General features: G+C 35.9%; 1 protein-coding gene across 1 annotated transcript in view; it reads left to right on the forward strand.

Annotated features, from left to right (window-relative positions):
* CUNHXorf58 (chromosome unknown CXorf58 homolog) overlaps nucleotides 1-16,984 on the forward strand; it is an 88,770-nt gene that overhangs the window by 22,530 nt on the left and 49,256 nt on the right. The window contains exons 3-5 of the mRNA XM_070943393.1: nucleotides 3,330-3,424; nucleotides 4,346-4,457; nucleotides 5,889-6,020. Coding sequence (XP_070799494.1) covers nucleotides 3,330-3,424; nucleotides 4,346-4,457; nucleotides 5,889-6,020 — 339 coding nt within the window. The remainder of the gene's footprint in view (nucleotides 1-3,329; nucleotides 3,425-4,345; nucleotides 4,458-5,888; nucleotides 6,021-16,984) is intronic.

A 16,984-nucleotide genomic window follows, 5' to 3' on the forward strand; every position in this document is an offset into this window, starting at 1 on the left:
ACCATTTTCCCTGATTCTGTTGAAGGTTCCCAACAACATGAAAATCTGAATCTTTCCTTTATGTTACAGGTCACAGGATTCTATGCTATCTGGAAAATTAAAATTCTGAAAGTTGGGGGTGTGTGTGTGCGCCCACACGCATGTGCAAAAATATAATTGTTCCATGTTTCCCTGAAAATAAGCACCAACCAGAAAATAAGCTCTAGCATGATTTTTAGGATGCTCGTAATATAAGCCCTACCCCAAAAATAAGCCGTAGTTAAGATCATCAGCCCTTGGGGGTGGTGGGGGTGGCCAGCACAGGAGACAGTGAGCGCACGTGAGCTGATGGTTGACACATTCTGCAGCTATGCAGCCCATGCCGCACAGGTTAGTCCGAGCACTGTGACCGCCAGGCCGTCCGTCTAAACAGCAGGTGGCAACAGAGGCATGGGGGGCGGGTCCTGGCTGCTTCTTGAGGATGGGGGCTCTCTACCCTTCCTGTTTGCTGGGGCCGTCACAGTTGGGGCGGGAGGGAGCAGGAGGCTTATCCTGCATGTGCAGCAGAGCTGGAGGAAGATATTAGATGGTGGCCAAGCACGCAGGTGCCGTGATGTGGCACCACCCCATCCCGCGATCTGCCTCATCTCGCTTTGTGGTGGTGGAACCATCACCAGGTAGAGGCACGGCGAGGCACCCAATCCAGCCCCCCCCCAGATGTGCTGCACGGCCACCTGCCCCATCGCAGCTGCAGGCAAGCAAAAAGAGACGGGATTAGATGGGCGTCCAGTGGACTAGATCGCGTGCCTCCACCTGCTGCATGGAGGGCTGGCCCAGCAGTCGCAGCGCTCAGACTCACCTGCACTGCATCTTGTTTTCGGGCAAACATGGTAAGATAAAATCTAACAAGAACCAAGAAGGATGAAAAAGAAAAGAAATAACAGAAAAAGTGCAAAAAAGAAATATTAAAAAATGACTTCTGATTACTGATTATAGCAGTTTTAAGTATAAATGTAAATTAAACTCTCTTATTTTTTTAATCTCAAAACCCCATATTATAATTTCATTTTTTTCAGTTTCACACAAAAAGTCACTAAAGGGTTCTGATTGGTATTAAACTTAGATAAATTTAGATTAAACTGTCATTCTGATTCTCTAGGAAAAGTATGAACCTAGTATTTAGTACAATGCTATATTAAGGTAAAATTCATATGTATGTTAGCACTTTTACTGTAAAGATATAAGAAAAAAACTGCTTCCCCCCACTTCAATTTCTCCATTTAAAAGACATGTAAAAGCAATAGGTTAAGATCCATAAAAAACATGACATTCTGGGATGGGAATTTTTCAAAACCTCCCCTCCTAAACAGAGATATTTGAGCTAAATTAATAGCTCAATGGATTTCAAAGATATATTAAAAAATTTGCATTGCAGATTCAGAGACAACAAGCAAAAGGAAAGGATAATTTTTAAAAATAAAACAGATCCATATCTGAGTTTTAACTGTCACCATTCAAAATACATTAGAGTGCAGTATTGCACCTTTGCAAAAATATGCTCCCCAGGGATACAGACCTGCAAGCTATACATACATATTCAGTATATTAGCTAGGGTTTATGGCTTGATAGTAATACCAGTTGCTTTTCTTTGCATATACCACAGTTTCTCATTCTTTTCTTTCAGCAACCCACTACAAATTTTGAGAGGGTTTCTGTCATTAGTAATGGGAAAGTAAAGATTTACTTTCATCAGTGAGCTGATCATTTATTGGCAGTAAGAAACTAATTATTCTGTTTCCCAACAATTAAAACAGGAAGCATTTAAATTATAGTACATATTCTAAATTAATTTTATATAGCATAAAAAAATAAAATATCCCCAAGTTTTTTTAAAGCCTCATTCTTTCTTATATGTATAATATATTTAGTTTTTTTTGCCTCATTGTCTCACTGTGCCTTTTTTCCATTGAAAATAGTGCAGCCATGGCCACCTATCTCTGTCTTACATTTGTAGTAATTACAAATAATATATTGCAAAATTTGTTTTTAGAGTTGAACAGCATTATCTTATAATGTTTCAATTACTGTTCGTTTGCCTAAAGATGGGGTGATTTGGTAGTCTTAAATCTAGTGCCAATAAATATCTCAATATCCTGAAGGAGTATATGAATCTAATATTGGCTATTTGCTTTTATGAATTGCTTATGCTACTATATAATTGTTGCTGATTAAACCAATATTTGCTGTTTGCTTTTGATATGATATACTGCTAGAAATAATTTATTAGGAATTAAGCTTTGTTATTGGCTTTTGCTTATATTATTGTATACTGTCAGAAATTAGTTGTTAGGAATTAATTCTAGCTTAGTAAATTGTAACCTTAATACTGGTTGGCATTAGTCAAAGTTTGTTATCTAGCTGCTGTGTCTCGCTTCTATTCTTGGCTTCAAAGCTAGGCACATCCTTGAAAATAAAGAAGAAATTGTTACCCAGGAATATCAGGCTCCATAGATAAAGGAACCAGAGTAGGGAGTTTTCCTGTCTCATAAATTCTGAATCTTGAAAGCATTCTGCTGAATAAACAACTTGGCCAAGGGGGAGGGGGAACCACCCCTACACAAGGCTATAGGAATACTCCATAGATAAGGTAGACAGAGACAGGGACCTGAACAAAGAACGCTTTAAAGATCACGTTGGTAACGAACCTTTGTCTCTGATTGGGTAAACGTTGTTTCTATCAGCGTAAAATGTATATAATACTCTGAGCCACTCTCGTAGGGTGTGACTATTCCTTACGTGCATTTTGTTTGTATGTTCTGAATATAGTTTGTCACCAGCTTTTGCTATGGCCATAAATAAAAGCTGATATTTTTTTGCAAGCCTCATCTGGAGTCTCACTCTCTTTGGCATCTCAGTGGCTTGGGGAAACTTCTGGAACCTTACAATTCTAATTACAGTTTATTGAAAAGCAGATATTCTTTTTTCTGAATGAAAAATTTGAAAAATATTGTAGTGTGGATCATGTTATTCCGTATTCCTCCAAATAGTGATATAATATGATTTCTTTCAGGATTTTCCATATCTCTTTCCCACATCCTCTCTTTCCCACATCCTCACCTCAGTGATATTCAAAACTGTATAAATCCTGAGTATGCCAAGGGCTCATTGAGCTATTTGCTTGTTCAAATATTTCTCCCAATATTTCAGTTTCTAAATCTTGGGCTATTTTAAGCATACTGTTGCCTCTCTGTTTCTCTTACTAACCTCAATTTGTATACGCAATGATTATAACATTTCTGTAAATATAGAACGTTGCAAATCTGTTGGTTAAATACTGTATTTCTTTCAGGAGTATTGCATTAGCTATGATATTTTAAAAAGAGTGAATCCTTTAGAAGCTGAACTTCTTAAAGAACCTACTATTCAATATAAAGTCCGATTCAGGTAAAATTAGTATTTTTATTTTCCTTGTTTCCATGTATGAGATTACTTTTGTCAATATGACAATGTTTTTGTATACAGAGAAGGAATCAGTGCTTTTTAAACACCATTCATATTTTATAGGCAGTAGAGTCAAACAGGATTAGGGAGACAGCCGCTATATTCTACACTACCAAGCCAATTGTGATTTTGTTTACCATATTGTTCAAACATAGTGGATGGATCAGATTGTGATTAAGGAGAAATGTAGAAACCAGATTAATAGCAAAATAAGAAATGTGAAGAGAGATAAATACTTTGTTCTTTAATCTGTTTTCAAAAAGTATTTATTTATGCCACAGGAAAGCATTCAGATTTACAAATGGGAAGTCTGAAATATAGTTTCTATTCAGTAATTTCTGTGACCATCTAGCCTTTAACATACATATGTTGATCTGATTAAACTGATTACTTATTGATAAGAAAGATGAAGCAAGAGTTATACTGTACATTCAGAATTGGTTTTTATTATGATGGCTGAGAGATTTTTTAGAATTTTCTATACAGTTGTAATTCAGAAAGGGAGACATTCACTAAATGATCTTAGGAATTGGATGTGGACAAATGGAAATTGTTTCTCTTCATAACAGGAAAATATTTACTGCAATAGAGTCAATTACCAAAAGGAATTTTTGCATAAAATACCTATGCTGACTCAGATTATGATAAGGAAAACAGGCTCATCTATTTCTACACTGTGCTTAAATCAGAAATGTAGTTGTTTTGGTTGCCTTAATTTACAGCCATATAAAAATGTTTAAAATAATTATGAATCTTATTGTTTGAATAGGAAACACTTAAATGAGTTATGACTTCTAAGGCAGAACATAAAAAATAATTTTTCCATAAAAATAGTTACTTAGTTTTGATATTTCCTCCCTTCAGATTTGCTGGATCTGATTTCCCCCCTTTTATTATATTTAAAATATTTTGTAAATCAAGAACCAAAAACAACCAATATATCAGTGGGAAAAGAGTAATAACATCAGAAAGTAAGGTAATTTACTGTTGGTTTTGATTATTTTCTATTTATCCAAACTTTTTTGCACATTTAATATCTATCATATGTTATTTCAGCTAGAGTAGACATGTAACATACTTGTCATAACTTGCAAATTTAAGCATTATTTAATATTTAATCAAATATGATTTGAGGATGCCTTTACCTTTTAATATATCTGTTAAAACTCTTTTTAACAGGTGGTTCTTGAGGGTGAAAGAAAGAAATAGTTATTTTAGGAATATAGTTGGATCTGAATTCTCAAGGGTTAAATGTCAATGTTTCCTACAAAATATGTGAAATTCCACAAAAATCTGTACTCCTGCTCAAATAGTCCCAGATGCTTTTATGTGTGTGTATCTACATACACTTCAGATGTGGCCTGAAACCTAAAATCATGTGGCCTGAAATCCCAAAATGAAAATACATTCATCCAGTCTGGGAGACAGAGGGAGAGAGTGCTCACCACCTCCTCTAACAGCCATTTTTGTGACAGTTTTACCAGCCACCTGAGCATAAGCAGCTCAACAAGTCCTCCATCTGGTACTGGTGAGAGGAAGCCAAGAGTGGAGGAGGAGGAAATGGCGGCACAGGCATGATTTCAGGCCTGTATGTAAAATAAGTGTTTCTCAACCTTGACAACTTGAAGATCTGTGGCTAGGGAATTCTGGGAGTTGAAGTCCACACATCTTCAAGTTGCCAAGGTTGAGAAACATTGGTGTAAAAGATTAGTATAATAAATTTCACACTACCACCACAAAATACATAAATATGGAGATCCAACTAAAGCAGCAGTGCTAAGATATTGCTTAGTAAATAACTATCTTAGTAATGTAAACCTTGATAGTAAAAAAAAGCATTTATTTATTCCTCAAACTACTTAATTGATTTATATTATGCTTTTCTGCTCAGTAATTATTTTAAAAATATTGCTTAGTATCAATAACAATGCTTAAAATATTGAAATATAGAAACAAACATTAAAAATAACTATCAGTTAAAATATGGTGAAATATGGTAACAGTTAAAATATGCTGTGTCTTGGTTGCTCTTCTGAAGGCAGAGAAGTGCAAGTTGAATACAATTTACAAAGAATTTCATTCCATAGTTTGAAAATAATAAAAAGAAAGGTTTTCACAAACAGCTAAATGGGAATTTAAATGGGCAGGATTTAAATGGTAACCATATTTTATCCAATTCTGTCCCTCTCCCCCACCCCAGAAATGGTATGGGGGAGAACATTGAGTTATCAAGTTTTCAATATATTGGTTTCCCATGATGTGTTAAATTAGATGTTGGGGTAGATTTGTGAGGGAAGAGGAAATGTCCTTTTATTGTAGGAATAAGAATATTTTCCATTAAGCATCTGAACTCATTCTTAGTGAAATATTATCACTTTTTTACCTTATATTTTCTAATATTTTCTAGGCAGCTGTTGATGCTTGCAAATTAATGGGATATCGGATGTATTATAATCAGATTCTTCAAGATGAACTTCAGAATAAAAGGCATGGAATAACAGATGAAATAGATATTGCTACAATAAGAGATTACATGCAAGTAAGCAGTGTTTAGATTTATCAATCACATGGGATTATATAATAAAAAAATACTAAAGTTCCATTCAGTCAAATCCAATCCTCTTAGAATCCAAATTAAAAGCATTTTCAATACATAATTCTTGAATGGTTCTGTCGAAAGGACCTGTAGCAACTATTAAACTGCTCTTGCTGTTAAGAAGTTTTTTCCTAATATTGAATCAAAATCTACTTCCTGTAACTTAAAATCATCACTTCGTATCTTACATTCTGGGACAATACCATAGAAAACAGGCCCTGATATTCTTTGACAACTCTTTAGAGATTTGAAAATACAGATAGCCTTTGACTTATCACCAATTATTTAGCAACCATTCAAAGTTACAATACTGAAAAAGTGACTTACGACCAGTCTTCACACTTATGACTACCACAGATTCCCTGTGGTCACATGATCAAAATTCAGGTATTGAATTTATGATGGTTGCAGCATCCTGGGTTCATGTGATCACTATTTATGACTTTCCCAGCCAGTTTCCAACAAGAAAAGTCAGTGGGGTACCATATGATTTGATTAATGTCTGTCTGATTTGTTTATAATAAGCATGGTAAAAAAGTACATAAAATTGAATGTGGTCATGTGATGCCTCAATTAATGACAAATTACCACATAATGACAAATTTACTTGTCCGTATAATATTTGTAAGTCAAGAATCAGGGTGGAGAGCCTTCTCTGTGAGAGCTCCTACCCTCTGGAATATGTTACCCCTGGAGCTCCGGATAATCCCCGACCTCCGAACCTTTCGCCGGGCCTTGAAGACCTGGCTCTTCCAAGGGGCGGGCCTGGGTTGACTCTAAACTGATTTTGTAGCTTTTTAAATTCTTTTTTTTTTTTTTTTTATTGCAAAAGTTTTACAATTACATTTTCACCCCTTTTTTCACCCCCCCACCTCCCTCCCCGAACTTCCCATCCTCCCTAACCCTCCCTAACCCTCCCCCCCCAGACTTCCCTATTACATACTCATAACTAATAACACTAATATATAAACCTGAACCCATCCCTCCCCCTATATAATTTTTCCTCTTTGTCTCTTTACATTAAAATATTTCTAATACATTATTTTCAAATAAAAGCTATTTGATACTTTCTAGTTTGGTATTTGTTCTGAACATATTCTATCCACCTTTTCCATTCCCATTCATAAGTCTCTTGTGAACAATCTTTTAAATACGCTGAAATCTTCGCCATCTCTGCAAAACTGGCCATCTTCAAAGTCCATTCCTCGATAGTAGGTAAAGCTTCATTCTTCCAATATTTACCTATCAACAATCTTGCTGCTGTTATCATATACAATATTAGTTTTATTTCACCCCGTGTAAAACCCTTAACTATACCCAATAAAAACAATTGTGGAGAAAATTGAATTTTTTTCTTCAAAACATTCTGCATGACCCACCAAATTTTTATCCAAAGAGCCTTAACTTTCCTACAGGTCCACCATACATGATAATACGTAGCATCCAAACATTCGCATCTCCAACATTTTGGCTGAACATTAGGGTACATACATGACAACTTTTTAGGATCCAAATGCCATCTATAAAACATTTTATAAAAATTTTCCCTCAAATTCTGCGACTGTGTGAACTTAACATTCTGAACCCAAATTTTTTCCCATGTTTCCAACATCACTGGTTCTTCAAAATTTTGTGCCCACTTAATCATACAATCTTTAACTAATTCAGTTTCTGAGTCCCTTTCTAACAAAACATTATAAAGCCTTTTAATATGCATTGGACCTTTCTCTCTTATATGTCTAACTAATTCTTCCTCATGCAGTATAATACCAGTTTTTTGGTCCTCTTTCCATCTCATTTGTAATTGATTATATTGTAACCAGGTTAAATTAATCCCTTCGTCCAACAGTGTCTGCAATGTCTTCAGCTGCCATCTGCCCGCATCTGTAAAAAGAACCTCTTTGTATAAAAACCCCCCGAGTGACATTATATTTGTATTCCACAAGGTATGACCAAGATCCAGCCATAGCGGTATTTTATAATCCCATTTGAGTCGGTGCTTCTTCCAAACTCTCATCAAAGAATCTCTGAGTATATGACTTTTAAATACTTTATCAACTTTATCATCATAAAATAAGTAAGCATGCCATCCAAATTCAAGATCAAAACTTTCTGCATTCAATATTCCAGCCTTTTTATTTCCAAACCAATCACTTGTTAAAGTTAAAGCTGCTGCATCATAATATAACTGTAGGTTTGGGAGTTTAAGGCCTCCTCTTTCCGGAACATCTTGCATAATTTTCAATTTCACTCTCGGCTTTTTCTCGTTCCAGACAAACTTATTCACACCAGACTGCCAGACTTTCAGTTGTTTATCACTTTTAAGCACCGGAATCATTTGAAACAAAAACAGAAATCTTGGCAAAATATTCATCTTAACTGCTGCTATTCTTCCAAGTAAAGACAGTTGCAGCTTTTTCCAAGTCTCCATGTCTTTCTGAACCTCTCGCCACAACACCTCATAATTATTTTGAAACAATTTCATATTTGATTCTGCAACCTGAACTCCAAGATATTTTACCTTAGGTACAATTTCAAAACCTGCCCTCCTTTCAAGCTCATGTTTACGATCTTGTGTCATATTCTTAACTATCATTTTAGTCTTTTTTGAGTTCAGTTTAAAACCTGAAACTCTACCATAGTCTTGTATAATGTCGTTCATCAGGATTGTTGATTCCATTGGTTGTGATAGGGTAACAACCAGATCATCTGCAAATGCCTTTATTCTATAATCCTCTTGCCTTATCACTATACCTTTCAAAATTTTTGAGTCCCGTATTGTATTTAGCAAGACTTCCAATGTTAAAATAAATAAAAGTGGGGACAACGGACATCCCTGTCTTGTTCCTTTTTCAATTTTAAACTCTGTCGTCAAACTTCCATTAATAATAATCTGTGCTTTTTGCTCTTGATAAATTGCTGAAATCGCCTGTATAAATTGGTCCCCAAAGCCCATCTTTTTTAAAGTCTTTAGTAGAAAGTTCCAATCCACTCTATCAAAGGCCTTCTCCGCATCCAAAAAAACCAGCACTGCAGAAATCTGTTTATTCTTATCAAGATATTCCAATAAGTCTATTACTTGCCTTACATTATCCTTCATGTATCTGCCCTCAATAAATCCCGCTTGGTCCTCAAGAATCACTTTTTGGATTACTGGCATCAACCTGTTGGCTAATACCTTCGCATAAATTTTATAATCTGTGTTCAAAAGAGATATTGGTCTGTAGTTCTCTGGTTTTTTAGGACCAACTTGTTCCTTTGGTATCAAAGATATATAAGCAGTTGTCCAAGATGGGGGTATTTTACCCCCTTGTTGAATATTACAAAATAAATCTCTAAGTTGTCCCACCATTTCAGCTTGTAAAGTTTTGTAATACACTGCAGTCAAACCATCCGTGCCAGGAGCTTTGGCTGTTTTTAGCTGCTTAATTGCTGCTATTATCTCCTCCTCTGTTATAGGATAGTTCATTCTTTCTTTTTGTTGATCAGTAATTTTTGTAACTCTCTTATCCTTTAAATATTTTTCTATAAGTCCATTCTGCACCTCTTCTTTGGCATATAATTTAGTATAATAATCCACAAAAGCTTCTTTAATTAATTTTTGTTGAAAAATTTCTTTCCCTCCAATGTCAATACTATCAATAGTCCGTATACTTTGTTTTTTCCTCAGTGTGTAAGCCAACCATCTGCCCGGTTTATTAGCATTGCAAAATGTATTATGCTTCGCGTATTGTAAACTTGTTGCAACTTGTTCCGCCATAAGCATTTGAAATTGGTCTTTCAAAAGTTTTATAGCACTTCGTATTCTTTCATCTGTTGGGTTTTTAATAAGTAACTGTTCTTTATTCTTTATTTCCATTTCCAACTCAAATCTTTTCTTTTGTCGGAACAGTCTATGTTTAGAATTCATGTAGATAAGTACCCCTCTCATATAAGCTTTACTAGCGTCCCAAACAATTTCAATTGGAGTACCTTTATTCAAATTTATTTCAAAAAATTCTTTCAAATGCTTTTTAAGTTCTATTGTATTTTTTTCATATCTAAACAAGTTCTCATTTAATCTCCAAGAACGTCTCTCAACCTTATCCATCTCAATTTCTATCCATACAGGGCTATGGTCAGTCAAAGTTCTTGGAAAAATCTTTGTTCTTTTTGTCTTAACAAGTAGATCATTTGACAACAGGATAAAATCAATCCTAGAAAAAGATCTATGTCTATCGGAAAAGAAAGTGTAATCCAATTCATTTGGATTATGTATTCTCCAAACATCTTTTAGTTCCATATCTTCTTTCATATCAAAAAAGGTCTGCGGTAGTCTAATTCTAGACTTTGCCAAGCTCTTTTTGTCTAATTTAGAATCAATTACTCCATTCCAATCTCCCATAAATAAAATAGATCTATAGTCCCATTGCAATATTTTAGTATGTAACATCTTGTAAAAATAATCCTGTTGTTGGTTGGGAGCATAAATTCCAATCAAAAGAATTTGACCATTTGCTGTGAGCAATTCAATTGCTACAAACCTACCATCTTGATCTACTTCTATAACTTTTGCTATTAATTTTTTATTTACATAAATAACCACACCATTCTTTTTCTGCGAAGTTGAAGATATATAATGTACTCCTAATTTTGAATTTATCAAATATTTCTGATCTTGAGTTGTAATATGCGTTTCTTGTAGACATATTATATCATTATTAAATTGTTTCAAATATGTAAATAGTTTCTTCCTTTTCTGTGCTGAATTCAACCCATTAACATTCCAAGATAGACACTTAAGGGTCATCAGCCTGTTTCTGGAGCGCAGAGCAAAATATTTGAAGTTCATCCAAGAGCTTCGATCTTGCTCCTCCCATAGCTCCACTCTCTTGTGGGGTACTCTTAGCTGCCTTCTTGTCTTGTCTTTCCTGTTGTTGTTGTTGCTTTTGTTTAAGTAGCTTGGATTGAGCTCTAGTTATACGTTGATCTTTAACTTCAGTCAACTGAATCAAATCCAAAATTGGAGAAGAATCCAGCAAGGGCTCACTCAGAAAACCTCCTTCTGCACCTTGCACATTTTCTAATTCCTGCTTAGACTGTTCTTCCAATTGCCTCTCTTCACTCTCCTTAATCTCCAAAACTGTAGATGTACGTGGAGATGGTGTTCTTTCCTTAAGAATAGTACTATAAAAATGTTGTGCCTTCTCCACGGTATTCAATCGATATCCTTCTCCCTTATATCTAAAAATTATCCCAGCTGGTGCATCCCACCGGAAGGGTACCTGTAAATCTTTCAATTCCTTAACAAGAAAACCAAATTCTTTTCTAGCTTTCAGCATTTTAGGAGGTAATTCTTTAAAAATTACAAGTCGTGAGCCCCCCACTTGTACAGAGGTGTGAAAAGATTTTTGGAGGATTTCATTTCTAATTTCTCTCTCAGTAAAGTATATGACCACATCTCTAGGCAATTGTCTTTGTCTGGCCACCCAAGAGTTCACTCTGTAAATTTTATCTATTTTATGAAATACCAAATCAGGATTAACTTGTAAAATCTTAGCCAGGGCTTCAGAGCAAACTTGTCTCAAGTCCTGTCTCTCCTCCTCTCGAATTCCCCGAAGCCGTATGGCAAATTCCATCGCCCGGAATTGTATCATGACAATCTCATCTTCAATTCTCTGCATTTTATTGTCAGCTTCTTCAATTTTATAGTCATTATCTTTCATCCTAACATTAACTTCTAATTTGAGTTCTTCAACTTTAAAATCAACTTTCCCAATAAAATTTGCCAGGCCAGACGCCACTTCTGATATTTTTTTGGTCACCATATTTTGATTCTGTTTCACCATATCTTTAACTTCATTAATTTCCTGCAAAAATTCCTCATGTGATTTTTGAAGTTTATGATCTATTTCCTGTTGAGATTCTTGAAATTTTTCATCCAAAGTTTTAGAAATAAATTCTTTTAAATCTCCCACATCAAGTTCTTTTTTCTGAGTTTGTAGCTGTTGAGCAGGGGGAAGTTGCGTTTGATGTTTGTGTGTGGGGGATCCCCCCCCTGATGCCTTCCCTTCCTGCTTCTTTGAAGCCATCGTGCCACGTAAGCTAGTTTTTCTAAAGAAGGAAGTTCTTTTTCCTTTCCCTCTTCCACAGAAGCTTCTAAAAAAGTCCCCCAGATTTAATCAAGTAAAACTGAAGTAAAGCAAAGTCAAATTTTAGCAAGAAAAATTTTTTCCTTTAGGTAGAACAACTTTGTAGCAACTTTTCAACTTTGTAGCAAAGCAGAGAGGCTTCGCAAATCACTTTCACTAGCTCGTTAACTCAAGTGCTGGACGCCATATTTTTTCAAATCACTTTCACTCGCTCACTTTCTCTTTGATTTAAAAAGTCAATAAAGCACTGATACTTGCAATTTTCAGGTTTCTGGATTCAAGTTGATATTTCCGCTATTTGTTAGAATTAGTTCCTCTCACTTTAAAAGTTTGCTGCTATCGGCTTGTTCTGCTGAAGGCAGAATCGTCCCACGCCGCCCGGAGTCTCCGCAGGTTGGAAGGGAGCCGCTCCTGTTTTCACCCCCAGAAGCAATTCCCTGGGGGGGTTACAGGGGCTCAACCTGTACCCTGCTGTCTCTGCTCCTGCAATCTTCAAGATCTCGGAGTTTTCGAGCCGCTCCTCGTTCGCGGGGCGGCTCTACAGGCGGCGGGGCTGGCGGTCTTTAGAAAATCACCGCCGTCGCCGAAGCTCGCAAACCGGAAGCTCCCGCTTTTTAAATTCTTAAATCTTAAATTTGAATTTGTATTCCCACGTTTAACGTTATTTATTGGATATTCTGCTTTAATTTGTCTTTTAACTTTTGTATTTTCTATTTCTTATTGTTGTGAGTCACCCTGAGTCCTTTGGGAGAAGGGCGGCATACAAAATCCAATAAATAAAATAAAATAATAAAATAAAATAAAATAAAATAAAATAAAATAAAATAAAATAAAATAAAATAAAATAAAATAAAATAAAATAAAATAAAATAAAATAATAAATAAATAATAAATAAATAAAATAAAATAAAATAAATAAAATAAAATAAAATAAAATAAAATAAAATAAAATAAAATAATCACCAGTAGTTGTCATACTCTCAATCCATCTCATTATAAGTAGTCCTTGACCTATAGCCATTTGGTCAGCTATCGTTCCAATAGTAGTTACAACTGGTGCTCAGAGTTCAGGCTGTCTCAGCATCCCTCTGGTCACATGATATGGATCTGATTGTTTGGCAACCATTTCACACTTATGACCAATTACCAAGCACCCCACAATTAGTGATTGCCTTCTCTGTTGCCTTCCCCAGAAAATTAATGGGGAAGCCAGCAAGAAAGGTCGGAAGTTGATGGAGTAAATTCTCATGCACCTTCCCTCAGCCCTTTTACATTCGTGCCACACTTGCAACTCATGCACTCACATGCAACATCACTAACCTGCACTGTGCCTTCCCTGTACCTATCCAACTTGCACCAAGTCTCTGAAGCAACCTCTCTCTTATTTTACTAGAAAGCATTATTTGAAATAGTTAACTGAGTAAAGGCATGATGAAAATAATGAAGGTCAAAATTTATAGTTCTGTCTCTTGACTATGAATGTTTTTATCACACATTTCTTGATTTAGAGAAAGTGCATCATAAAATGACTAGAATAACATTTTGGAATATTTTATACAGTATGACAGAAACTTATTTGCTGAATCTGATAAAAATAGTATATGATAAAAGTTTAGCCTAAGAAGGAATAAATGAAGTGTTTAAAGCTATTTTCATGCATCGTTGTGCCGACATTCCTCAGTTATGGGAACCTTCACTCCTTCGATTTGTTCTACTGAGTGCTTGTCAAATATTTATCTCCCTCTGCAGTATGGTTTCGCCCCTTCCTTCTGCGCATGATCAGTCTTTTTCACTCAGTTGACTCAATAGGTCTAGAGTGCTTTTTGTTCTACAGATAATCTGTCTAATTCATTATTATTATTATAACTTATTAGAGGGCTGCGTTAATGGCTTCTGTCTTGACAGCTTTACAATTGTTTAAAAAAAAAAAAGATCGCTATTTATAAATTGCGGCGTTAAGGGGCTGCTAGCCGCCTTGCCGTTCAATCAACAACAATCTGCTGAGGTTCGGAAGCTGTCTGATTAATTTGCTGTCTATACTGAAGTAAATTTTTTCTTGCTTAAAGTTACGGCGCTAAGGGGCTGCTAGCCGCCTTGCCGTTTTAAATTGCGGCGCTAAGGGGCTGCTAGCCGCCTTGCCGATCTGTCAGCAGCGATCCGCTGTGGTTCGGACGCTGTTTCTTTAATTTAGCCGAGGTGTTTCAGCTGGTGAATAACCGCTAACACTATTGCAGCCCTCTCTTGCTTATCAGCGGCTACATGGTTTCTAAAGTAACTTTCAGTCTCATGTGGAAGTTACAGTTTTAATTGAGCTACATTGTAACGCTTGAAAGCTGCCTTGTTTATTTGAGCCGCAGTGTTTTCAGTATCCAATAACACCTTTGAAGTTTTGTTATTTATTAGCGGCGAAGGAGTTCCTGATGTTGGATTCAGACTCCTAATGAAAGAATCCATTTAAATTTAAAGAAAATTGAGAGTCTATTTAAAGTTCCTGCCTGTGCCAGGCATACTTAATTTTGAAAGTTGTGATTTTTTCTCATGTTATACACTCAAGTGTTATACTATTAATATACCACAAGAGATCAGTTCGGAAACGTTGGGCTCGAGGAATCTTCGTTAAACTGACAGTTGCTGAGGCAAGCAACTGACAGTGGAGCCATTTTTTAACTGTCAAAACTTCGTTCATCATTTGCTTACATCAACTGACAGAAGTTCATCTCAGGGAAGTTTCTCTAATTAATTGTTGTTTGATAAAAAGATTATTATACCTTGAATTAATTAATTAATTAATTATATTTAAAAAAAATTAAAAATTAATTATTATTATTATTATATTATTGATTGAATACAATTTTAATTAAATATGGCAGACGATAATCTATCATCTGACCTGGAACAGGTCGCTTCTCCTCCTAAAGTACATTCTCCTCAGCAATTAAGAAAAAAACGAGCTAAAACAAAAAATGTGACACAGCCTCAACAGTCTGCCAATTCATTGTCTGATGACATTATTAAAACAATGAATAAGATGGAAACACATAGACATAAAGCTTTAGAGCGTCAATTTGTCAAAGCCAAGTGTGCTGCACAATCGGCTTCTAACATATATCATTCTGAAATGTCTGATAATCAACAACTTATTGATGACAATCATCAGGTTAATGAGGAAACTGAAGAAATTCAGTCACAAGATTCTATGTTTAGAGAACCACAAGGTCAATTTATGATAAATATTCCTAGAGGCTTTGTTCCTCAAGGGCCTATTTCTTCAGGTGTTAATTCACTAAATCAAGGTCCTCCTGAAGCCACTTTCACCCCAACCGCTGCTGGGCTTAGGGGGGAAGATATTCAAAACAGTGGTCAGGAAATGGATTTTCAAACAATGGTTACACATGCCATTTCTAAAATATTCCAAGCAGGTTTGCAACAAACCAGCTATCCTTGTCATACTGGTGCAGTTACCAGGAATCAATATCATTCTCAATCAATTCCTAAACAGCAATATTTTAGCTGTGGGGATGACACAGAGTTAGAGGAATTTGAATTATCAGAGGATGAAGAAGACATGACACCAGAAAAACCAGCATTTCAAGGTCTTTTCAAACCATCTTTATTTAAGTCACTGCTACATAAAGCAAAAGTAGCTACTAATATGGGACTAAATTTAGATAAGTCATCTGATCCTAATACTCAAATGAACCCAAATGAGAATTTGTTTAAAGTACACAAGTCTGATTTGGACTTTGTTCCGTGCCCAGATCTATTTTCACAAGTTATTAAAAAATCTTGGGATCATCCCAGTTCAACTTCTGGCCCTAATAGCTTTGATAAAAAATTATATTGCTCTCCACCAGACTTGGATGAATTGTTGCAATTGCCATTAGTAGATGAACCGGTGGCAACACTTATGTCATCTTCTGTGTTAGTCAGTGAAGTTGGAGAAGGTCTTAAAGTTGAAGACAAAAGAGCTGAAATGACATGTCGCAAAACTCATCAAGCCGCGGCATGGGCAATTAGAGCTGCAGTTTCAGCATCATTTTTAACCGGGCCTCTCTTATTTGGCTAAGACAATTAAGAGATAGATTACCACCTGAACAATCTAGGATTCAACAAGACGTATCAAAAATTATTGCAGCTGCAGAATACTCTGCAGATGCTTCATTAGATGCTGCGAAATTCTCTTCCAGGGCATTAGCATCTTCTGTAACATCAAGAAGAATTCTTTGGCTACATCACTGGAAAGCTGACTCAAGGTCAAAATGGAGGCTCACATCAGCCCCTTATAAAGGCCATTCTCTATTCGGAGAGTCCTTGCAACAGGTTCTGGTAGAAGGCAGGGATAAAAAGAAGATTTTACTCTCCTTGTATAGAAGACCAGAACACAGATATTCTCCCTTTCAACGACAGTTTTTTCGATATGATCAAGGGAATTCAAATTCCTACACACAACGTGGTAATTTTCAACCCTACTATTCCTCATACTCGAGTAATAGAAATTCCTTTCGAGGAAGAGGCAGCCGCCAATCATCATTCAGAAGACCTTTTCGAGGAGCGATGTCACGTCAATCTCGTAGAGGCAAGTGACTCGAATTCTTCCCTTCCCATTGGGGGCAAACTTCAACTATTCTATCACCAATGGGAGGAATCAACAACGGATGCATGGATCTTACGTACTGTAACCAGCGGCCTCACATTGGAATTCACCTCGAACCCGCCGACCAGATTCATCCAATGTCCTTGGTCAACTCAACCATTGCAACAAAATCTGATGAATCT

This window comes from Pituophis catenifer, unplaced genomic scaffold, assembly GCF_029215685.1.
Source record: "Pituophis catenifer annectens isolate HBS135680 unplaced genomic scaffold, rPitCat1.0.hap2 SCAF_4, whole genome shotgun sequence".
NCBI lineage: Eukaryota > Metazoa > Chordata > Lepidosauria > Squamata > Colubridae > Pituophis > Pituophis catenifer.